Consider the following 25177-nt stretch of genomic DNA (forward strand, 5'->3'; position numbering starts at 1 on the left):
AGAGTGTGTCTTTTAGTTTGTTCATCCTTGTTATTAGATTAAACCATCCTTCCTCTTAATTATTGTTGAATTGTTGAATGTTTAGAAGTAGAATTCATCTTCCACCCATGTTTATGTTTAAAGATTCCATCTTTGTTGTTTATTTAGCCTTTAGAAACATGATTAGTGAGTAGTCTCCTTCTAGGACTCGGTTTGACCCGATAAGGGTAATTTCACTAACTAATTATCATTAAGGCTAATTTGTGGGGAAAATTGGTGAGGGTAGTTTAGAGGATTTTGCATGTTTAAGGTTTGGGTTTTGGGTAGTGTCAACTTGTGACCCTTGACCACCAACGGAAGTTGGTTAGGTTGTAAGTTGGATACCCGAAATTTGACCTTGTAACCGACTAAGGTTGAGACCGGAAGGGAGAACCGAGGGAGGGTGCCTCTAGACTAGCATTTGAAATCGACCTCCGGAAAGAGGAGTGGGATGACCCGGAATACGATGAGTACTTAATGACCTTGACCATTTACTTGACCTCTTTGGGAAAATGCATGTTCTTGGGGTTGTCGGGTTTTGAGTTAGGGATACCAACTTTCGAACACGGGAGGGGGGTTAGTTGGAGTTGCTAGTGTCCTTTTGCGAACCCGGAAGGGAGGTTCTAGGCAAATTAGAGCCATCTCCCCCTTACTTTTCTACCCCTTTTGATTAGCCGAGACGATTAGTATGTGGAATTACTTATATTAGTGGGAGAACCGAGTTCTAGTCCTTCTCTTTATTTGATCTTTCCCTTATCTTTTAGCTTGTTCTTATCTTGTCTAGTTTATAGTCTTTAAATTTGTTAGTTTAGTGCTAGTTTGTTACCACCATCTTTGTTATTTATTGACTTAGCTAAGCTTGTGAATTAGAACGATTAGTACTCCACCTACGCCTTGTGGGATCGACCCTTTAAAGTGTACAACGATAAAATCGTGCACTTGCGAGGTTTAACTTGAGACCATCAAGTTTTTGGCGCCGTTGCCGGGGAGTACGGCTTGATATTAATCGTTTTTGTTCTAGTTTAGACTAAGTCTTTTGTTACTAATCCTTTCTTTCAAGTGCTTAGGTCTTTTGCATGAGTAGGCGACGAAGACGAGGTCAACCAATATGTCAACTTGACCGCGAAATTGAAGCCACGGCAAGAAGACTTAATTCATTAAGAAGAAGGGGTTTACTTGATACACCACCTATTGAAGAAGTTAATCACCAAGAAGCTACCGAAGTGTTTGAAAATCCTTTTGGGGTTTTAGAAGAAGAACCAAACACAATGGGTGATCCGGTTCCGATAAGAGAGACTATGGCTCCTAAGCACATAGTCAATCCGAGCATCCAAAGGCCAAGAATTTAAGCCAATAACTTTGAGATTAAAAATGCTTTACTCAACCTTGTTCAAGACAACCAATTTGGAGGAGGTCCCTTGGAGAACCCAAATGATCATCTAAATGATTTCCTTGAAAATTGTGATATGTACAAGTCAAATGGGGTCTCCGATGACGCGGTTCACCTTAGGTTGTTCCCCCGTTCTCTTAGGGGTTCGGCCAAGGATTGGTTGAAGAATTGTGACCCGGATTCCTTCAAAACATGGGATGAGTTGGCCTCGGCATTTTTAAACAAATATTTCCCACCCTCAAGAACGGCCAAAGTCAAGAGTGAACTACAAAGCTTTACTCAAGAAGAGGATGAGACCTTATATGAGGCATGGGAACGGTATAAGAAGCTCCAACGGTTATGCCCTCACCATGGCATCTCCAAGGCCGAGCTAGTGAACAATTTTTACAAAGGGTTGACTCAAGACCTTAGGCTTTCATTGGATGCAGAATCGGGAAAAGGTGCCTTAGACATTTTGGGGCATAAAGCGGCAAAAGAACTAATTGAGGAGATGGCCTCAAGAACTATGGAATGGGGAAGTGATAGGCAAATGAGAAAGGGGAAGAGCAAGGATTCTAATTCGGTTTTGAATGTGGAGGTTAAGGGTATGCTAGATGAACTCACCCAACAAGTTGCTTTGCTAAATTCAAAACCACCTAGCTCCGATATGAGACAAGTCTTGTCTTGTGAGTTGTGTGGAGAACAAGGGCATACTCCCATTGGGTGTCCTTTGATTTCACCCCTGTAAGAGGAATGCTATGAGCAAGCAAATGGAATTTGGGAATCCACAAGTGCAAGGCAAGGGTTCAACAATAGTAACAACAACCAATTTGTCAATGGAAAAAGAACTCACCCTTTCTTATCTTATGCTTCACAAAACATTCAAAATCCAACCACTTCCCAACCTCAACAACAACAAAGGTTCAATCAAAACTCTCAATTCCAAAGACAAATTCCACCCGGTTTCCAAGGGAAACAATTTATCACCCAACACCAACAACCATTTGGGGGTTTCAAGGGACAAAACTTCAATCAACAACAAAACCAAAACTTCCAACCACAAAACCAAAACTTCCAAACCCCTCAAAAACCATCTTGGGAACAAGCCTTTGAACAATTGGTTATTGCAAATCAAAAATCCGACTCAAAGCTTGATAACCACATTGCCTCACAAAACCGGGTTAATGATGAAATTCGGGCATCCCAAAAGGCTACGGAAACTCATGTAGCACAAATATCTCAACAATTGGGGCAATTGGCTCAAAATCCGGGGAAGTTTCCGGGTAATACGGTTAACCCAAGGGAGATGAATGCTGTATTTTTTAGCAGTGGAAAGCAATTGGAGGAGATTGAGAAATCTCCTAAGTGAAAGAGGAAGAGGGTGACTAATGAAGTAGTGAAAGAGCACCCGGTTGAAGTTGTGGAAGAAGATGAGATTAGGGTGGAGAAGTCTAAGGAGGTGGAGATGGTTGATCCTCCAAAGTAAGATGAGCCTATTGCAACTAAGGCCAAAGAATGTACTCCACCACCAAGGGAGTATGTAGCACCGGTACCCTTTCCACAAAGGCTTGCAAGGCCTAGAATTGAAAAGAAATATGAGAAGTTTGTTGAGATCTTGAAGGGAATGAATGTCACTATTCCTTTTCTTGATATGATTACCGAAATCCCATCTTATGGCAAGTTTCTTAAGGAACTTGTCACCTTGAAGAAGAAGAATGGAGAGGTGCAAACCATCAACCTCTCCAAGGAATGTAGTGCTATTCTTACTCACACCAACAAGCTTCCAAACAAGCTAGAAGATCCAGGTAGCTTCTCTATTCCTTGTTCTATCCAAGGGGTGGCTATTAAAAGAGCATTGTGTGACTTGGGGGCTAGTGTGAGCCTCATGCCACTTTCAATATTCAAGAGGCTTGATTTGGGAGACTTGAAACCAACTAGAGTTTCACTTCAACTAGCCGATCGGTCGGTTAAATTTCCCCTTGGTGTGATTGAAGATGTACCCTTGGTTGTTGGGAAGCTTGTCATACCATGTGATTTCTTTGTTATGGATATGCCCGGGGATTACAATGTGCCTATTATTTTGGGGCGACCTTGTCTTGCCACGGGTGGAGCTATGATCGATGTAAAGAGTGGCAAGCTATCTTTGCAAGTGGGTGAAGATAGAGTGGAATTTGAACTCCACAAGTCCATGGAAGCTCCATCTCTAGGTGACACTTGTTGCATTGTAGACATTCTTGAGAATCCCATGGAGGAGCATGACCCAAAAGTTTCCTCTATGGATCCTTTGGAAACTTGTCTTGTTAGTGGGTATGAGGTCGATGACAAAGATGTTGAGACTCTTGCATATATATGGATGTTGTATTCGGCTCCAATTCATGAACAAGCTCCCAAGTTTGAATTGTTGGAAGTTGGTAAGAAGGAGGAGAGTTCCACGCCTCCTCCTACGGTTGAACTTAAACCTCTTCCCTCTTCTTTGAAATATGAATTTCTAGGTGATAATTCCACTTTTCCCGTCATCATCAATAGTGCACTTGATGACACCCAAACCCCAAAACTAATTTCTTTGCTTAAAAGGTTTAAGGGTGTCCTTGGGTACACGATTGGTGACCTCAAGGGGATTAGTCCCTCTTTGTGTACTCATAAAATTCTACTTGAAAATGAGGATGCATCCTCCATTGAGCCACAAAGAAGGCTTAACCCCATAATGAAAGAGGTTGTGAGGAAAGAGGTCCTCAAGCTACTTGATGCCGGCATTATCTATCCTATTTCGGATAGTAGGTGGGTAAGCCCGGTTCATGTAGTTCCTAAAAAGGGGGGCATGACGGTAGTGCGAAATGACAAGAATGAATTGATTCCTACAAGGACGGTAACCGGGTGGAGAATGTGTGTGGACTATAGGAAGTTGAACAAATCCACCCGGAAGGATCACTTTCCCTTGCCGTTCATGGATAAAATGCTAGAAAGATTAGCTCAACACAACTATTTTTGCTTCTTGGATGGCTATTCGGGATTTTTCCAAATCCCTATCCATCCAAGTGACCAAGAAAAGACCACCTTTACTTGTCCATTTGGCACCTATGCATATAGGAGGATGCCATTTGGGCTATGTAATGCTCCATCTACCTTTCAAAGAGCTATGATGTCAATTTTCTCCGATTTCATTGAACAAGAAATGGAAGTTTTCATGGATGAATTCTCGGTTGTTGGGAAAAGTTTTGAAAGTTGTTTAATGAATTTGGAGAAAGTTTTGAGTAAGTGTCAAGAGTCTCACCTTGTACTTAATTGGGAAAAGTGCCATTTTATGGTACAAGAAGGTGTTGTGTTAGGACACATAGTGTCTAATCGTGGAATAGAATTTGATAAGGCTAAGATCGAGGTCATAGCTAGTCTCCCACCTCCCACCAATGTCAAGGGGGTGAGAAGTTTCCTTGGACATGCGGGCTTTTATCGCCGCTTCATCAAGGACTTCTCCAAGATTGCGAGACCTTTGACCGAGTTGTTAGCCAAAGATACTCCTTTCGTGTTCTCTAACCAATGTCTTGATGCTTTTAATAGGTTGAAGGAAGCTTTGACAAATGCTCCAATCATACAACCTCCGGATTGGAGCTTGCCGTTTGAGTTAATGTGTGATGCGAGCGATCATGCCTTGGGCGCGGTTTTAGGCCAAAGGAAGAATGGAAAGGTGCATGCAATTCATTATGCAAGCAAAACTCTTGATGATGCTCAAACAAATTACTCAACAACGGAAAAGAAGCTCTTGGCCGTGGTTTTTGCAATGGAGAAGTTCCGGACCTATTTGGTGGGAGCTAAGGTTATAGTGTTCACCGATCCTGTTGCTTTGAGACACTTGCTCATCAAGAAGGAGTCCAAGCCTCGGTTTATTAGGTGGATATTACTTCTCCAAGAGTTTGACATGGAAATTAGAGATAAGAAAGGAGTTTAAAATGTGGTGGCCGACCATTTATCCCGGCTAATCAACCTCAATGTTGACAATGGGCTCCCTATCAATGATTATTTGCCCGATGACCACTTGTTGTCCCTAAGCTTGGGTGAAGCACCGTGGTATGCGGATATTGTCAATTATTTGGTCTCCGGGATAATCCCTCATGATTATGACTATCACAAAAAGAAGAAGTTCTTTCATGATGTGAAACACTATTATTGGGATGACCCATGTTTGTATAAGTCTTGTGCCGATGGGATAATAATAAGGTGTGTTCCAAGAGAGGAAGCTACCTCCATAATGAGCCATTGCCATGACTTACCTTGTGGTGGCCATGCAAGTTCCAAGAAAACGGCCGCTAAAGTACTTCAATGCGGTTTCTTTTGGCCCTCTCTATTCCGTGACGTTGCCTTTTATGTTAAAGGATGTGATAAATGTCAAAGGAGTGGAAATATCACAAGGAAACATGAAATGCCAATGAATTTCATGCTTGAGGTTGAGCTTTTTTATGTCTGGGGGATAGATTATCAAGGTCCCTTCCCATCATCGTTCGGAAATGAGTACATACTTGTGGCGGTCGACTATGTAAGCAAATGGGTTGAGGCGATCCCGACCAAGACTTGTGATGCTAAGGAAGTGATAAAGCTACTTCAAAAGATCATTTTTCCAAGGTTTGGGGTCCCGAGAGTCCTCATTAGCGATCGTGGTACGCATTTCGGAGAGAGAGCATTAGAAGCTTTGTTGAAAAAGTATGGTGTGCAACAAAGGAAGAGTCTTGCCTACCATCCTCAAGCTAATGGGCAAGCCGAGATTTCCAACCGAGAGTTGAAGACTATACTCAAAAGAACCGTGAACAAGTCAAGAAAGGATTGGTCCTTGAAGATTGATGATGCTTTGTAGGCTTACCGGACGGCCTTCAAAACACCGATCGGTACCTCACCATTCCGATTGGTGTATGGCAAGGCTTGTCATTTGCCAGTGGAACTTGAACACAAGGCATATTGGGCCATCAAGCATCTCAACTATGACTTGAAGACGGCCGGTGAGAAAAGACTTCTTGATTTGAATGAATTGGAGGAATTTAGGCTAGAAGCCTACGAGAATGCTAAGTTGTACAAAGAAAGGACGAAAAGATTTCACGACAAGTGCATAATTAGAAAAGAGTTCAAGGAGGGTGAATTGGTTCTTCTATATGATACCCGCTTGAAGTTCTTTTCCGGAAAGTTGAGGTCGAAGTGGACCGGACCCTTCACCGTTGTCCGATCTTTCCCTCATGGGGCGGTTGAAATAAGCCAAGGAGACCGAACTTTTAAAGTAAACGGTCAAAGATTAAAGCACTATCATGTTGGCAATCCCGTCCAAAAGGAAATGAAGATCCTTGAAACCTTTCTAGTCAATTAAGCTTTTTCGTCCTCACCATGAAAATTGTTGCCTTGTTTACTTGGTCGAGCCTACGACATAAAACAAGGGCACTACATGGGAGGCAACCCATGCATCTTTGTATATAACTTGCATTTTAGTTTAGTAGTGAGAGATTTAGAACCGTACTTTGTCTATTTGGATTGGTGACGGAGGTCACTTTTGAAGAAAACAAGCATTATTTTCGTTGACCCGAAATCCCGACATGATGCGTCGGCGTAGTTGTGGAAAACAAGGATCTCGGGGTCAATGAAAAAGCTCGAATCCCGAGTTAAAGAAAATTGGGCAAGTTGGAAGAAAACAAGTGAAAAAGTGCTGTTTGTAGTGCCCTGCCGGTAGGCCGGCAGCCGGTGCCCCTACCGGTAGCGAGGCCAATTTGAAATTGTTGAAAATTGACGAAATGTTGTGTTCTGCCGGTAGGCCGGCAGCCGGCTCATCGGCAGGACACACCTGGCAAAGCTGAAAACATGAAAAACTGGTGAAGAGGAGTGCTTTGTAGGCCGGCAGCCAGCTCACCGGCAGAGCACTCATGCCTTGAGTGCTGGGAAGTTGATATTTGAGGGGAGTAGTGTTCTGCCGGCAGGCCGGCAGCCGGCTCACCGGCAGGACACACCTGGTATATGGAAATCTCAAGTTAAAGGAGTGTTTTACCGGTGGACCGGCAGCCGGTTGGTCCACCGGTAGCGAGGTCAAAAATCCAAGAAGGAAATTCGAAAAAATAGAAAAGAGGGACGTGTGTTTTACCGGCTGCCGGTTCTGTGACACCCCTCGTTGAGGTAACCAAAAGAACTAGCAAAACGTGGCGGAAACACGTGATTTTAAAAACTTTTAAGGCTTCTATTGAAGTCCAACGCGGAGTATCACCAACACGATAAATAAGTTTAGTTAGTTAAATTTAAGTTTACAAAACAAGTCTATTTATTGGGGAAAAGATATCCCACGAATTAACATAGATTCGAAAAGTAGGTGAGTCTATTAAATGATAACTAAATAAGGTCCGAGGTAAGAACTCGCTAGCTCACACGGTCTTCCCCACTTAAGCTTCATCACAAACCCGTCATTCATAATAAATATGAAAGCCACGATCGGTGGGGAGTAACTCGGGGTTCTCCCACCACAAAATGTCAAAATACAAGTAATTAGGAATTTAATTAAATAAACAAGCATGAGAATAAATACTTACGGTAATAAGAACATCATGATTAGTGGGCACAAGAAAATAGGAATGGTAAAGCACAAACGAGAGAAGAATTATTAGGTCCAACTGTCACACACCAACTCGACTCCAATGTAAGACAAATACAAAGGACAGACGGACAAGACGGACAACCTAGACTCCAACCTCTTGGTAGGACGACGATCATAATACGGTCCTAGTCTAAACCTGGATCCGGACTCTCGGGATGGACGACACCCGATTCGACAAACGATACCAAATCGTATCCAAGACTCGAAACATGGCACGCACTCGTATCCAAAGGTCGAGTAACCTCTAATCGGAAACATGGCACGCACTCGTATCCAAAGGTCCGAAGAAAGGCGGAAGGGTATCCTAATCCGGAAACATGGTACGCACTCGTATCCAAAGGTCCGAAAAGGTTAATAAGGTATTGTCAAGTCGTCATGCAATGTAAATCGTCACACATGGGTCAAAAGGGGATGTCCATGATTTTGCAATATCATAACATGAATAAGTCTCAAGGTAACCAATCATTGATAGGGGAAAAGATACAAGCATAAACCAATCATTATTAGAAGTCACAAGTGAAAAGGAGCAAACAGGGGGCTCCCGGTAGGTGGTGTACTGGCCGCCACCACCGGCTGGGACAACAAGCCAAAATCGAAATTTAATAAAACTTACAAGTGCACTCCCAGTATTGGTCGATGGGCAGACCGCCGCCGTCACCCTACTGGGACTACGACAAATTTCAAAACTCTCATAAAACCTTCATGCACTCCCAGTAGGTCACCCAGCTGCAGTCCCCGTACCGAATACGACCAAATTTCCAAAAACACATAAAACCTTCAATGTACTCCCAAAGGTCACCCTCACATTGCCACCCTACTGAATACAACCAAAACTCAAAATCACCTAAAATCCTCGGTGTACTCCCGGTAAATGTCGATGGAGAGACCGTGCACGATCACACCCGGTGGGACTACAGCTTACTAAAAATTGTCCAAAACTTACAGAAACTCCCACCGGTCACTAGACCGCCACGGCCACCCTACCGACTACAAACACGCGGATTTCATGCAAAACACTTCCAAACCATTTGAAACCAACAAAAATTGTTTCCCATCAATTGTTTACGTATCCTAGCATGATTCTAACTCGGAAAAACAACATATTTGAGCATGTGAATGGGTAATTTCGTATTCAAGAGATGTAGCATGAGATTTTCATCCAAACATGTGAGAATTGCAAACAAGCAAGATATTCAACAACCAAATTAGCACCAATCATGAAAGATACAACTTTTAACATTCATATGAGATTATAACTATATAAAACCACACAATTTTAACATAAAAGTCGAGTAACCCATCACCGTTACCTTTTTGCACTTCAATCTTCTAAAGACTCGTCAATGATGTAGCTATCCTCCTCCGGGTTGTCCAAGTTCTCCCCTAAACACAAAAATAAAGATATTAAGTCAAGAATTCACATCCTTGAAAGATGATAATTTCGAAATAGAGAGAAAGATGACAACTTTCTTACTTAGAAAGAAAGGAAATGAGAAAAGGAAGAGTATGGCGCGAAAAGGAACGAGATTGGTGAAGAATTGAGTGAGATATGGTGGTTTTAGGGTTAGTAAGGGAAGGTTCAACAATGGTGGGGTGGTTGTTGGGAAATTTCAGAAATTACAAGTGAGGGAGATGAAGTTGTGAGGGTTTAGTTGAGGTTTTGTGTAGAGAAAAGAGGGGAAAAAGGCCCATGAGTCAAGTTAAGCCCAATAACTCAAATGAGTCGGTATCCACTAGAATTTTCGTCCCAAGTCTACTATAACTCGAGTCGGAGAATAATATTATTAAAATCTACACTATTATTACCGTTACACGGCTACGGCTATATTTTATGAAAATAAGCTTTAAATAATAATTATTTAATAAAAATCGCTTAAAAGTTTATTTAAAAATATAAGGAAAGCGCGGGGTGTTACAATCATCCCACCTTTTAAAAAGTTTCGCCCTCGAAACTTGAAACGAAAAGGTATTACCTTAAGAAAACAAACTAGGGTACTTGGCACGCATGGAAGCCTCCTCTCCCAAGTCTCTTCTTCTACATCACCACACTTCCACAAAACCTTCACCAAGGGCACCACTTTGCTCCTTAGCTTCTTCTCCTTCTTATCCAAGATACGAATCGGTCTCTCCTCGAAAGAAAGACTAGGCTCAAGCTCGGGAATCTCATTTTGCAACACATGACTAGGGTCGCTAATGTATTTCCTAAGTTGAGAAACATGAAAGACATCATGGACTTTACCCAAACTCGGGGGCAAATCCAACTTATAAGCCACGGCACCAATCCTTTTTATCACATCATACGGTCCAATGTACTTCGGACTCAACTTCCCTTTGACTCCAAATCTCTTTACTCCCTTCATCGGGGACACCTTCAAGAACACTCTATCTCCAACTTCAAATTCCAAGGGTCGACGGCGAACATCGGCATAGGATTTTTGACGATCTTGGGCGGCTTTCATTCTTTCACGGATGAGCTTCACTTGATCAATTGTCTCGGCTAACTTGTCGGGTCCTAGGTCACGAACATCACTTGCTTGGTCCCAACAAATTGGACTACGGCATTTCCTTCCATAAAGGGCTTCATAAGGGGCCATCTTGATAGAAGCATGATAACTATTGTTGTAAGAAAATTCCACCAAAGGTAAGCTCTTCTCCCAACTAGAATGAAAATCAAGGGCACAAGCACGCAACAAGTCTTCTAGAGTTTGAATTGTCCTCTCGGATTGTCCATCGGTAGCGGCATGAAAAGCGGTACTCATCAACAACTTACTACCCATAGCATCTTGCAAAGCTTTCCAAAATCTTGAACAAAACCTCGGGTCACGATCCGAAACGATCTCCTTAGGAACACCATGGTAACGAACGATCTCTTCAACATAAGCACTAGCAAGACGGTCTAAACTCCAAGTCTCTTTGATAGGAATGAACCTAGCACACTTGGTCAACCTATCCACAACAACCCATACTGCATCCTTTCCACCAACGGTCTTAGGCAAAGCCATCACAAAATCCATGGAAATGGACTCCCACTTCCATAAAGGAACATCCAACGGTTGTAGCAAACCACCGGGTCTCTTATGCTCAATCTTCACTTGTTGACAAGTAAGACATCTTCCAACATATGACACAATGTCATTCTTCATGTTAGGCCACCAAAACTGAAGCTTCAAATCCTTATACATCTTGTCTCCTCCGGGGTGAATCGAATAAGGGGATAGATGAGCTTCATCTAGAACTCTCTTCCTCAAGTCAACGGCATCGGGCACATACATGCGTCCTCGGTAACGGAGGTAACCTCTAGCATCAATCTCACAATCCTTTGCTTTCCCTTCAAGAAGCTTGGCTTGGAAACTTTTAAAGGTAGCATCGTCCACAAGGCTATCTAGAATCTCACGGTGAAGAACGGGCTCGGCAACCATAGCACCAAGATAATCAAAACCACTCTCCACAAGTTGCAAACTTAACTTACGAAACTCGGCACAAAGTTCATCGGGGAGCACACGAATAGCACTCAAGGGATGAGTAGACTTCCTACTAAGGGCATCGGCAACCACATTTGCCTTTCCTTCATGATACAACAACTCCATGTCGTAATCATTCACCAATTCCAACCATCGTCGTTGTCTCATATTCAAATCCTTTTGGGTGAAGATGTACCTCAAACTCTTATGGTCGGTGTAGATACGGCAATGGACTCCAATGAGGTAGTGTCTCCATATCTTCAAAGCATGAACGATGGCGGCTAACTCCAAATCATGAGTGGGATAGCTCACCTCATGAACCCTCAATTGTCGCGAAGCATAGGCAACAACTCTTCTATTTTGCATGAGAACACAACCCAAACCCATCTTAGAAGCATCACAAAACACATCAAAATCAACTCCATCCTCGGGCAAGGTCAACACGGGGGCGGTAGTCAACCTCTTCTTCAACTCTTGGAATGCACTTTCACAAGCTTCGGTCCACACAAACTTGGTCTCTTTCTTCAAAAGTTGAGTCATCGGTCTAGCAAGCTTGGAAAAATCTTTCACAAAGCGACGGTAGTAACCCGCCAAACCCAAGAAACTACGGATTTCACCAACATCGGTTGGACTCTTCCACTCGATCACGGCTTCAATCTTCGAAGGGTCTACCATGACACCATCCTTAGATATCACATGGCCTAGAAAAGACACCTTAGACAACCAAAATTCACACTTGGAGAATTTGGCAAACCACTTTTGACGACGGAGGATCTCCAAAATGATACGAAGGTGATCGGCATGCTCTTCTTCGGACTTGGAAAAGATGAGAATATCGTCGATGAAGACCACAACACACTTGTCTAAGAACTCACTAAAGGTCCGGTTCATTTGGTCCATGAAGATAGAAGGGGCATTGGTTAAACCAAAGGGCATCACCTTAAACTCGAAATGTCCATATCTCGTGCTAAAGGCGGTCTTAGGGATATCGGACTCACGAACGGGGATTTGGTGATAACCGGATCTCAAATCAATCTTGGAGAAAGTAGAAGCACCTTTGAGTTGATCAAACAAATCTTCAATTCTTGGTAGAGGATACTTGTTCTTGATGGTAACACGGTTAAGCTCACGGTAGTCAATGCAAAGTCTCATGGATCCATCTTTCTTCTTCACAAAGAGAACTGGAGCACCCCAAGGCGAGGCACTAGGTCTAATGAATCCTTTCTCAATCATCTCATCAAGTTGCTTTCTCAACTCCTTCAATTCGGTTGGCGCCATACGGTGCGGGGCTTTAGCAATCGGTCCTGGTTAAGGGTACAAGGTCGATAGAGAACTCAACATCACGTTCGGGAGGAATTCCGGGCAACTCTTCGGGAAAGACATCGGCGAACTCACAAACCACGGGCACTTCTTCGATCTTTGGTAAGGAAGGGGAGGTAGAAGTCACCACGCATAGAAAGATTTGGTAACCTTTCCTCCTCATACTCATCAACTTCAAAGCGGAAATCAACTTCACACCTTCTTGGGAACGGACTCCTCTATAGGACACACGAGTGCCTAACGGACTCTTGAGGCGAATCTTTTGGTCCCTACACTCGAATCTTGCATCATACTTTGACAACCAATCCATACCCAAAATTACATCGAATTCCTCAAGGGGAAAACGAAGTAGGTTAGCGGGGAATAAGGTTCCCGAAATAGAGATAGGAATGTCGGAGAAAGTGAGGGAACAAGAGAACATTTCTCCGGAAGGTAAGGATATAGAAGTTTCCTCACTAGGAATTGGTTCAACGGCTAGCTTTTCGGAGAATTTGGAAGATATAAAAGATAAAGATGCGCCGGTATCAAATAGAATAAGGCAAGGTTGATCAAAAATTGAGAACATACCCGTAATGATATCGGGATGAGCGGCGGCTTCGGCTCGACTCATGACAAAGATAGTTCCTCTTGGCTTAGCATTTGGAGTAGGGGCGTCCTTCTTCTCGGGGCAATCGGCCATACGGTGTCCGGGCTTCTTACAATGAAAGCAAGTCAAGGGCTTGCCATAGCATCCAACTCCGGGGTGTGGGGCTTGTCTACAATGGTAGCACTTACGATCTTTCCCAAGCCTATTAGTTGAGGTGTGAACTTGTCCTCTTGGTTCTTGATCTCTTGGTTCTTGTACCCTTGGTTCTTGTCCTCCATGGTCTTGTATCCTTGGTACAAACCTCCTCTTGTTGGCATAGTTTGGAGTAGAAGGCACAAATGGTCTCTTGCCATGAAAGTTAGAACGATAAGAATGAGAAGAGGAGTGGATTTTGGAATCTCCTTCAATGGCCTTCAAAGAGCTTTCGGCCCAAATAGCATCATCATAAACTTCCACAAAGGTAGTTGAGCTTCTTCTCACCATACTTTCCACCTTAGGATTCAACTTGTTCTTGTAGAAGTAGACACGATCCTCTTCATCTTTCACGAACTTGGAGGCATAATGAGCAAGTTCATTAAACTTGTCGGTGTAGGCTTGAATTGATAGCTTCCCTTGCTTGAATTCCATGAATTCCTTCAATCTTTGTTGCTTGAGCTCCTTAGGATAGAAGCGGGTTTCCACAAGTGACTTGAAGCGGCTCCAATCAAAGTTGGGGTCTTGAGTAGCGGTAGGACCGGTCAAAGTCCACCACCTATCGGCTTCCTTCACAAGAAAGTGAGATGCTAACCTCACCTTGTCCTCCTCTCGGGCATCAAAGAGAGAGAAGTTCTTCTCCATATCACGAAACCACTCCGAGAGAGCAACGGGATCCACTTCACCACCATAGGTCTTAGCCTTGTTCCTTGCTAGTTGACTTGCAATCCAAGCATAACTTCCTTGACGGTTAGCTTCGGGTGCAAGGGGAGCGGGTTGAGCATTTTGTTGATTAGCAAGTACTTGAGTGAGGGCTTGCATGATAGCATTTTCCACTTGGGTTGGTCGTGCCATCTTGCACAAGAGCAAACAAGTTAGAACCTAACACAAAACATACACAAAAAGGCTACCAACTTAGGTCCTTAATTCTACCCATCTCTCATTCATTATTCAAGGTCAAGTAAGAAATTTAAGTTGGGGTACACGTGTGTGCGTCGGGAGCAATTCATGCTCTGATACCAACTGTGACACCCCTCGTTGAGGTAACCAAAAGAACTAGCAAAACGTGGCGGAAACACGTGATTTTAAAAACTTTTAAGGCTTCTATTGAAGTCCAACGCGGAGTATCACCAACACGATAAATAAGTTTAGTTAGTTAAATTTAAGTTTACAAAACAAGTCTATTTATTGGGGAAAAGATATCCCACGAATTAACATAGATTCGAAAAGTAGGTGAGTCTATTAAATGATAACTAAATAAGGTCCGAGGTAAGAACTCGCTAGCTCACACGGTCTTCCCCACTTAAGCTTCATCACAAACCTGTCATTCATAATAAATATGAAAGCCACAGTCGGTGGGGAGTAACTCGGGGTTCTCCCGACCACAAAATGTCAAAATACAAGTAATTAGGAATTTAATTAAATAAACAAGCATGAGAATAAATACTTACGGTAATAAGAACATCATGATTAGTGGGCACAAGAAAATAGGAATGGTAAAGCACAAACGAGAGAAGAATTATTAGGTCCAACTGTCACACACCAACTCGACTCCAATGTAAGACAAATACAAAGGACAGACGGACAAGACGGACAACCTAGACTCCAACCTCTTGGTAGGACGACGATCATAATACGGTCCTAGTCTAAACCTGGATCCAGACTCTCGGGATGGACGACACCCGATTCGACAAACGATACCAAATCGTATCCAAGACTCGAAACATGGCACGCACTCGTATCCAAAGGTCGAGTAACCTCTAATCGGAAACATGGCACGCACTCGTATCCAAAGGTCCGAAGAAAGGCGGAAGGGTATCCTAATCCGGAAACATGGTACGCACTCGTATCCAAAGGTCCGAAAAGGTTAATAAGGTATTGTCAAGTCGTCATGCAATGTAAATCGTCACACATGGGTCAAAAGGGGATGTCCATGATTTTGCAATATCATAACATGAATAAGTCTCAAGGTAACCAATCATTGATAGGGGAAAAGATACAAGCATAAACCAATCATTATTAGAAGTCACAAGTGAAAAGGAGCAAACAGGGGCTCCCAGTAGGTGGTGTACCGGCCGCCGGACCACCGGGCTGGGACAACAAGCCAAAATCGAAATTTAATAAAACTTACATGCACTCCCACCGGTCAAGAGACCGTCCGCCGTCACCCCTACTGGGACTACACCAAATTTCAAAACTCTCATAAAACCTTGATGCACTCCCAGTAGGTCACCCTACTGCCAGTCCCCAGTGAAATACGACCAAATTTCCAAAAACACATAAAACCTTCAATGTACTCCCAGTAGGTCACCCATTCACTGTCACCCTACTGGGAATACACCAAAACTCAAAATCACCTAAAATCCTCGTGTACTCCCAGCCGGTCAAGAGACCGGCCGCGATCACCGGGGGACTACGAGCTTACTAAAAATTGTCCAAAACTTACAGGAAACTCCCAGCCGGTCACTAGACCGGCCGCCGGTCACCCGGCTGGGACTACAAACACGCGGATTTCATGCAAAACACTTCCAAACCATTTGAAACCAACAAAAATTGTTTCCCATCAATTGTTTACGTATCCTAGCATGATTCTAACTCGGAAAAACAACATATTTGAGCATGTGAATGGGTAATTTCGTATTCAAGAGATGTAGCATGAGATTTTCATCCAAACATGTGAGAATTGCAAACAAGCAAGATATTCAACAACCAAATTAGCACCAATCATGAAAGATACAACTTTTAACATTCATATGAGATTATAACTATATAAAACCACACAATTTTAACATAAAAGTCGAGTAACCCATCACCGTTACCTTTTTGCACTTCAATCTTCTAAAGACTCGTCAATGATGATGCTATCCTCCTCCGGGTTGTCCAAGTTCTCCCCTAAACACAAAAATAAAGATATTAAGTCAAGAATTCACATCCTTGAAAGATGATAATTTCGAAATAGAGAGAAAGATGACAACTTTCTTACTTAGAAAGAAAGGAAATGAGAAAAGGAAGAGTATGGCGCGAAAAGGAACGAGATTGGTGAAGAATTGAGTGAGATATGGTGGTTTTAGGGTTAGTAAGGGAAGGTTCAACAATGGTGGGGTGGTTGTTGGGAAATTTCAGAAATTACAAGTGAGGGAGATGAAGTTGTGAGGGTTTAGTTGAGGTTTTGTGTAGAGAAAAGAGGGGAAAAATGCCCATGAGTCAAGTTAAGCCCAATAACTCAAATGAGTCGGTATCCACTAGAATTTTCGTCCCAAGTCTACTATAACTCGAGTCGGAGAATAATATTATTAAAATCTACACTATTATTACCGTTACACGGCTACGGCTATATTTTATGAAAATAAGCTTTAAATAATAATTATTTAATAAAAATCGCTTAAAAGTTTATTTAAAAATATAAGGAAAGCGCGGGGTGTTACAGGTTCGCTAACCGACAAAACACATATTTCAGACCAACATAAACCACGATAACCCCCTTTCATTTCATTTCATTTCTTCTTTCTTCCTCCTTCACTCCTCCATTATTTTCCCCCTTTTTCAACCCTAACTCCCTCAAATCTCCACCAAACTTCAATCAACCTTCACCAATCACCTCCAATCTTCACTATGGCCGGAAGAAGGACAAGAGCGGATGTAGCAAGGGATCAAGCGGAGTTGATTGCTCGAGCCGCAAGTGATACAAATCCCGATCCGGACTTTCCTACAGTTGAGTTTGCCACACAAACTCAGAAGGGTAAGTTTATTCTCTTCAAAAATCGTCCCCTCACCCCGACTAAGTTTTTACATCATCCCTCTTTATCAACCCTTGGGATAGCTAGGGAGACGGAAGCTCTCTTTACGGGGTGTGGCATGAGGGGAATATTTACAATGCATGAGTATACTTACCCCCGCATTACTTGGGAATTTTTGAGTAGTCTAAAGATTACAAAGCACCGGCAATCGAATATGGTGGCTACTCTTAGCTTTCGTCTCATGAACCGGGAGCACAATCTTACTTTGGGTCGGTTGGCTAACATTTTTGGGTTGGAAAATGCGCCGTCACATAACCCACCCGCTGATTTTCACTATTCCCGAGTATGGAAAGCGATTTCGGGCCTTTATGATAAAGTTGGTGTGAACAGGCCCGCGATTAGTTGCCACAACCCCGTCATTCGGGTGTGGCATAGATGTATGGGTTGCACCGTTCTTGCGGTGGATGAGCCGTGGGTGTTTAGGACCCACGAACTTGAAATATTGGGGTCCTACTTATTCACAAAACCCACCCCCTTCAGAATTAATGTGGCTCACCACCTAGCCCTTCACCTATCAAAGATTGCAAGTTCTCCGGGGCAAAAAGTCCCGATACATGTGGGTGGCATGATCACCTGAATTGCCCGTAATTTAGACCGTCCGGTAGACCTTTCTACCATGAATTGGATACCCGGGGACACTTACTTAACAAAGCATTACTTGACCACGAGCCTCACGTGGCTCAAAGTGAACCCCCTTGACGGCCGTGAATATTGGCAAATTAATTACAAGAACTCAATCCGGCTTCCCAATGTCACCGCCATCAAAATTGAAAAGGACAAGGATTTCTACCTCCTTGATATTGAAGAAGAACCACCCACCGACCAACCTCCTCCTATTATTCCACGTGTATATTCAAGAGATCGTAGAAGCGACACTCCCTCCTCCCTACAATACACCGCGCCTCAAACCCACCAACCACCACCTTGACAATTCCAACAAGGTGAGGGGTCCTCCTCGGGCCAACCTTCTTATCCTCCCTTACCGCCTTCTCTTACCGAGTGGATGGAGAAGATGGACATTGCCGCGGCAAAGGCCGCTAGTGAGAGGGACATTTTGGGGAGGAAATTGGACCGGATTTACTATGATCAAGCCACCGGTTCCTACCCGATCTACGATGACTTTTGTAGACGGGATTACGTCCCCTATGACGACCCTCACCCTTCCTACTTTACTTGGCCCGACGGGAACTACCCCAATGACGGGAAATTTGTTCGCGGAGGTCTTAACCTCCAACCGGACTACTTTGCCGCCCCTATTTTCCCCCCTAGGCCCGAGTATCGTCCGGAGGGGCATGATACCCAATGGTTAGGGGTCCGGCCCTACTTTCCTAGTGATGTGGGTGCTTCGGGGTCCGGCGGGGGCTTTACGAGAGGAGATGGCGGCGTGATGAACATGAGTGGAGATTTCACGGGTGGTCTCATGAGCGGTGGTAGTGGAGGTAATTTCACCTTCAACCCCGAGGATTTAGTTCCGGGCTCCGAGTTTAGCACCGGAGAGAACAATGATGATGATGATGATGATGAGATGGACTCCTAGTCCCGAGAGGCCGAGTTGGTGGCCTATTATCCTCCCTTTTCAATCCAAAGCCTTCGGTATGCTCCTCATATTCAATCCAAAATGACAAGTACGATCTCTCCCTTTTATCCAAACTCTCTCATTCATGTTTAATTTTTCGCATGCATTTAGTTAGAAATTCATATAATTGCATTCATATAGGATTGCATTAGATTTCCATTTGTAATATATTGTCACATTTAGTTATTGCATCCATATAGTATAGCTTGCATTGTAATTTACATATCGCATATAGACTAGAGCATGCATCGCATTTTCATTTTAAAATTCACAAAAAAAAATGAAAAAAAATGACTAAAACCACCAAAAACATGTTAATTTATTTCACTAAATTGCCCTCCCATGTCTATAAATAAGTGTGGGGAGGGCCTAAAAAAAAAAAAAAAAGAAAGAAAAAGAAAACTCAAAAACATGTCTTTTCATTTTAATTTCCTCCACACATTTATTTCCATTTGGAAGTAATGTAAATAAATAACTGTGGGGAGGAAATTCATATATTAAAAAACCCCAAAATATTTCTTTTTAATTTTTCAAAAATAAAAAAAAATCCCAAAAATATGTTATTTTTCTTTTGAAAAATCAAAAAACTAAAAATATGTTCCTTTCTTTTTCTTATTCTCTCCCTATACTTTGTTCCATTGAGGACAATGTAAATTTCAAGTGTGGGGAGGGAAATATCCACTTTGTGAATATTGTCTATATTTGTACATATACATATATACTTGTAAATTTAAGAAAAATTAAGAAAATGCCTAAAAATCGAAAAAAAAAATTCAAAATTCCAAAAATATTGCATTGTATATATATGTTTGGCTAACCTTTGGCATATGCATTGACCATTTGAGGCAAAAAGGAGCTAGAAGTCGCTTGGTAAACTCGTTCTAATCCCTTACTCCTTTACCGTTCTTTCTTTTTGTATCTTGTATATATGAAGGAGAATGGGATTTTGTTGCCTTGGGTGTCTCCTTGGGAGACCATGTGGATTGTTGGTATTGATTTGCTGCTAGGATTAGTCAATATTGTTGCATGTTTACCCTATGTTCATTTCCATTTCTCGCATGCTTTTGTTTCACATGTAAATATGTGTTGTATTTAATTCTTGTTGCATTGAGTTTGTATATAAATTTTTGAACAAAATTTGGTCTAGGAAGGGAGCATGATACCCTCTACGATGATATTGTCTAGGTCGTGTCTTTCCCCTCTTAGTGGCTTGCACCTTGTGACTTCCTTGTTAGGGTGTTTGCTTGCAAATGCCCGGGAAATGAGGCTAGACCGGAGAGTTTTGACCACCTTGTGAGACCATAGACCGTAGACTAGGCCTAGATTTCGACATATCTACTTACATGTGAGATTTAGAGCCTCCTTGGGACCGGTACATCTATACCTGGTCTCCCTTAGGTATGAGTAGGCTCCTTGCGTGGCATGTCACATCAAGACGCACAAGCATGGCGTCCTTTCCTTTTTAGACCATGAGATTTTCATTTGTATGCATATTTTGAAACAATTAGTTGCATTTCACTTTTGAGCCTCACATTGCCAAATAAGCCTATTTTTCGACCCTTTAGACTAGGTCCCGTTTTGATAACCCCTTTTGAGCTTAAACCTTTTTCTTGGCACCTACAAAACTAGCTACATACCATAAACAACCTTCCCTTATCAAGAAAGTTGCTTACTTGTTGTTGGTTGTATGAAGAAGGGTGTTTTGAGTCCTAGTTGATGATTTGAGTTGAAATAATGGTTCTTAATTTGGTTTGTTGCTGGAATAAGAGGTTTTTGAAATGGAAAAAGAAAAGAAAAGAAAATAGAAAAAAGAGAAAAATGTAATGAAAAAGAAAAAAATTTGCACAATTACTTTGTTTGATGAGAAAAAGCCAAGCAACACTCTTTCATCAATGGAGTAGAAAAAGGCGTTGCAAGAATAAATGGGCATTTGATGTTTTTCCTAAGTGAGTCGGGTTTACACAATTTTTGCTTGATTTTGGCAAGCCAATTTCTTGTTAGGGTGTAGACGTTACTCATTAGTTGCAATAAGGTGATAATCTTCGTGTTTTTCCAAAGTGAGTCGGGTTTGCACAATGTTTGCATTAATTCGGGAAACCAATTTTTGTTAGGGTGTAGACGTTGCTCATTTGTTGTAATAAAAGTGGAAGAAATGGAATTTTGGCAACTTCTTGATGTGTATCTCCACATTTTCCCAAAATGGTGCTTGCACCAACCCAGTTTCGATCCGTCACCTAGCCCCGTTACAACCCTTGTTTCATTTTATGCATATTTTTCCTTTTTGCATCTCATAAATGGTCTTGTAGGAGAGGATTCCATGTTAGATTGTGGGCATGTCTCACGAGTCGAGTAGTTGAGTGATTTTGGTTACTTTTTGCACAAAAATCACCCGTTCTAAAAACAAAATGAGAGACTAGTGAAAACCGTGAGGAAGTCGGTAGTCTTGGTCCCCTTAGTCATGGGTCAATTTGGTCAAATCTTGTGTGTGTCATGTAATTCTCGAAGGTTAGGCTTCGCTTCCCCCTTTCCCGCCTTTGAATTCGTTTCTTAGGCATTCGGTTGTCTTTTTGATGTTGCTTGAGCCACCATTAGGGCATTGATACCCCGCCAAGACTATGAGACGGTATCTCCCGACCAAAACCTTTAATTGTTCAAGGAAAAACGGCCGCTTAGATGAGGAAAGCGGTTTGACTTTTTGTGATGCATCTTCTATGTTGATCCATGCTTAATTGTTGGATGTGTCAAAAATTTTGTAGCAAGACCCAACTTGCCTTGCAATAGGGCACTCTTCCCTCATGAGTGTCAAATTGCGAGTTGAAGGGGCGTTGAGTGCGCTAATACTCGATCGGCTTAGGTAGTAGTTTAGTTGAGTGATGCTTATATTGTGCACCCACTCTCCATATCTATCATAATAATGATTTGTACATTGGTCTTGGGACTTACTCGGGGACGAGTAAGGTCTAAGTGTGGGGAGGTTTGATATACGATTAATTTACTTCTAATTCCCCTCTTTCTTTTATGCATACCGTCTCGTATCGAGTCGGTTTCGGGTGCTTTTCCTTGCATTTTGTGCCCAATCCCCGTACTTGTTATTTTGTGTATCCTTTTGCAGGAACCGATCCGAGTATAGAGGAATTGGGGCAAGAAAGGCATCTCATTGCTTTTACATGAAGAAGAGGTGAAGAAATGCTGAAGGCAGTGTTCTGCCGGCAGGCCGGCAGCCAGCCCACTGGCAGAGCACCCCCCTCCCCCCCCAGCCAAGCCAGAAGTTGAAGAAATCACTGAGTGTTGTGTTCTGCCGGCAGGCCGACAGCCGGCCCACCGGTAGAACACAGCAGGAAGAATTAATTCAAGTTTTAGAGGAAAAAGAAGCTTGACCTCGCTGCCGGGAGAAGCGACGGCAGCCGGTCAACCGGTAAAGCACATCTCAAGGAAGAAGAAAAAGACCTGAAGGTAGTGTTCTGCCGGCAGCCGGTCCACCGGCAGAACACATTTGCCAGATGTTTTATTTAACTTGCACGGTTCTGCCGGTAGGAGCGCCGGCAGCCGGTTCACCGGCAAAACGCAGCAACGACGGATTTGGGCCTTTTCTCTCTTTTCTCCTCTTTTCTAGTTAATATTATACAAGCCTATAAATACCCCCCTCCTTAAACCCTTTGTACACAGAACCCTAGATCTAAGAATATTTCCCTTTTCAAGTTTCAAACTTTGTTAATTATTTTGTTAATCATTCCTTAATTAGACTAGTTCTTCAATTAATTAGTAATTGGAGTTGGGTTGTAAGAAGAATTGAAGGTTCCTCCTTCTTTAATTTTCTATCCTAATTCCTTTCTTACTATTTGATTGGTATTATTTCTCTCCCTATTTTCATTTGTTTACATTTGTTCTTCCTTCAAGTTTGTTTGATTGTTTTTGATAAATTTGCATCTTTGTTGTTTAATTGTTGTTGTTTTCACCATTGTTAATCTTTTTATTGTTCATCTTTTCATTATTTCTCTTTCCTTTGTTCACCCTTACTAGTTGTCCTCAAAGACTTAATCTTTGAGTTGATTGTGTTAAAGATTGTGTCTTTTAGTTTGTTCATCCTTGTTATTAGATTAAAACATCCTTCCTCTTAATTATTGTTGGATTGTTGAATGTTTAGAAGTAGAATTCATCTTCCACCCATGTTTATGTTTAAAGATTCCATCTTTGTTGTTTATTTAGCCTTTAGAAACATGATTAGTGAGTAGTCTCCTTCTAGGACTCGGTTTGACCCGATATGGGTAATTTCACTAACTAATTATCATTAAGGCTAATTTGTGGGGGATAATTGGTGAGGGTAGTTTAGAGGATTTTGCATGTTTAAGGTTTGGGTTTTGGGTAGTGTCGACTTGTGACCCTTGACCACCAACGGAAGTTGGTTAGGTTGTAAGTTGGATACCCGAAATTTGACCTTGTAACCGACTAAGGTTGAGACCGGAAGGGAGAACCGAGGGAGGGTGCCTCTAGACTAGCATTTGAAATCGACCTCCGGAAGGAGGAGTGGGATGACCCGGAATACGATGAGTACTTAATGACCTTGACCATTTACTTGACCTCTTTGGGAAAATGCATGTTCTTGGGGTTGTCGGGTTTTGAGTTAGGGATACCAACTTTCGAACCCGGGAGAGGGGTTAGTTGGAGTTGCTAGTGTCCTTTTGCGAACCCGGAAGGGAGGTTCTAGGCAAATTAGAGCCATCTCCCCCTTACTTTTCTACCCCTTTTGATTAGCCGAGACGATTAGTATGTGGAATTACTTATATTAGTGGGAGAACCGAGTTTTAGTCCTTCTCTTTATTTGATCTTTCCCTTATCTTTTAGCTTGTTCTTATCTTGTCTAGTTTATAGTCTTTAAATTTGTTAGTTTAGTGCTAGTTTGTTATCACCATCTTTGTTATTTATCGACTTAGCTAAGCTTGTGAATTAGTACGATTAGTACTCCACCTACTCCTTGTGGGATCGACCCTTTAAAGTGTACAACGATAAAATCGTGCACTTGCGAGGTTTAACTTGAGACCATCAGTAATAATATATCAGGTCTTTGTTTTCGCCGTCGTAGAGTTCAAATTCTGTTTTTACCATAAATTGTACTCCATACATCATATTGTAAGGTTTTTTTTTAGCACCAAAAAACCTTACAATATGATGTATGGAGTACTTTCAGATGTATGGTTCCTCTCTAATATTGGGTTAACAGGTATCGTTCCTCATGAGATTGGAAATCTTTCCAGATTAATATCTCTTGAACTTAATTGTGACTTTTCTTCCAGTAATATGAGGGTGGAAAGCTTGCATTGGCTTTCGCAACTAAGGTTGCTAAGGGTGGTGGACTTGAGTGGTATTGATTTAAGTGTAGCTACAAGCAGTTAGCTCTCTATCATTAACAATCTACCTTTCTTACCTATCCTTCCCTTGAATAATTGTAATCTATCTCTAAAGTTGTCTTCCTCTCTTTCGTATATTAATTCTTCAACAACCCTTGATATTGTTAGCCTTTATGGAAATAACTTGAATGATACATCCATATTTGAGTGGTTGTCCCACATAGGTGGAGTCGCAACCAACCTTGTTAAACTTGACGTCTCTAATAATCAACAACTGTTTGGAACTAATTTCCAACAGAATGGGCATGCTATGAATTTCCTCGGTAGGTTATGTAGTTTACAACTCCTAGATTTATATTACACCGGTCTCAACTACGACTTCTCAGACACAATCCAATCATTGTCAAATTGTTCACACAAGTCACTAGTGTCTCTAGATTTAATGGGAAACCAAGTATGGGGCTCCATTACTGACAACCTGAGAAACCTCTTTAACTTGAGGGAGTTAATCGTTGATAGTAATCATCTTAATAGCACCATTAGTCTAGTGGCGCTTAGGGGATTTCCTATGCTTGAAATGTTAAGTCTTCAATCGAATTCCATTAAGGGAGTTCTCACTTGCGCCCATCTATCAAATCTTCCGAAGTTGAGTACGTTAAGGTTGGACGATAACACAAAACTAGTGGTTAACATTAGTGGCAATTGGGTTCCTCCATTTCAATTGGACGAACTTTCTTTAACCTCATGTAAGGTTGGCCCAGATTTCCCGATGTGGCTTGTTACTCAAAAAAACATTACCATTATTAGTTTATCCAACACTAGTATTTTAAGCACGATGCCCGTCTCTTTTTTTACCTCGTTATCATCCAAACTAAAATCATTATCGACGTCTCAAAATATGAT

General features: G+C 42.1%; 1 protein-coding gene and 1 non-coding gene across 2 annotated transcripts; one reads left to right on the forward strand and one right to left on the reverse strand.

Moving 5' to 3' along the window:
* Positions 1-1658: 1658 nt before the first annotated feature.
* Positions 1659-1765, reverse strand: LOC141658149 (small nucleolar RNA R71). Its single transcript, XR_012549051.1, has one exon. It is a non-coding gene; the product is annotated as a small nucleolar RNA R71 (small nucleolar RNA).
* Positions 1766-3011: 1246 nt separating this feature from the next.
* Positions 3012-5330, forward strand: LOC141654783 (uncharacterized). Its single transcript, XM_074461899.1, has 2 exons — positions 3012-4165; positions 4475-5330. Exons 1-2 carry the CDS (start codon positions 3012-3014, stop codon positions 5328-5330), a joined length of 2010 nt encoding a protein of 669 aa, XP_074318000.1.
* Positions 5331-25177: the final 19847 nt, after the last annotated feature.

The sequence above is a fragment of the Silene latifolia genome, chromosome 5, assembly GCF_048544455.1.
Source record: "Silene latifolia isolate original U9 population chromosome 5, ASM4854445v1, whole genome shotgun sequence".
Lineage (NCBI taxonomy): Eukaryota > Viridiplantae > Streptophyta > Magnoliopsida > Caryophyllales > Caryophyllaceae > Silene > Silene latifolia.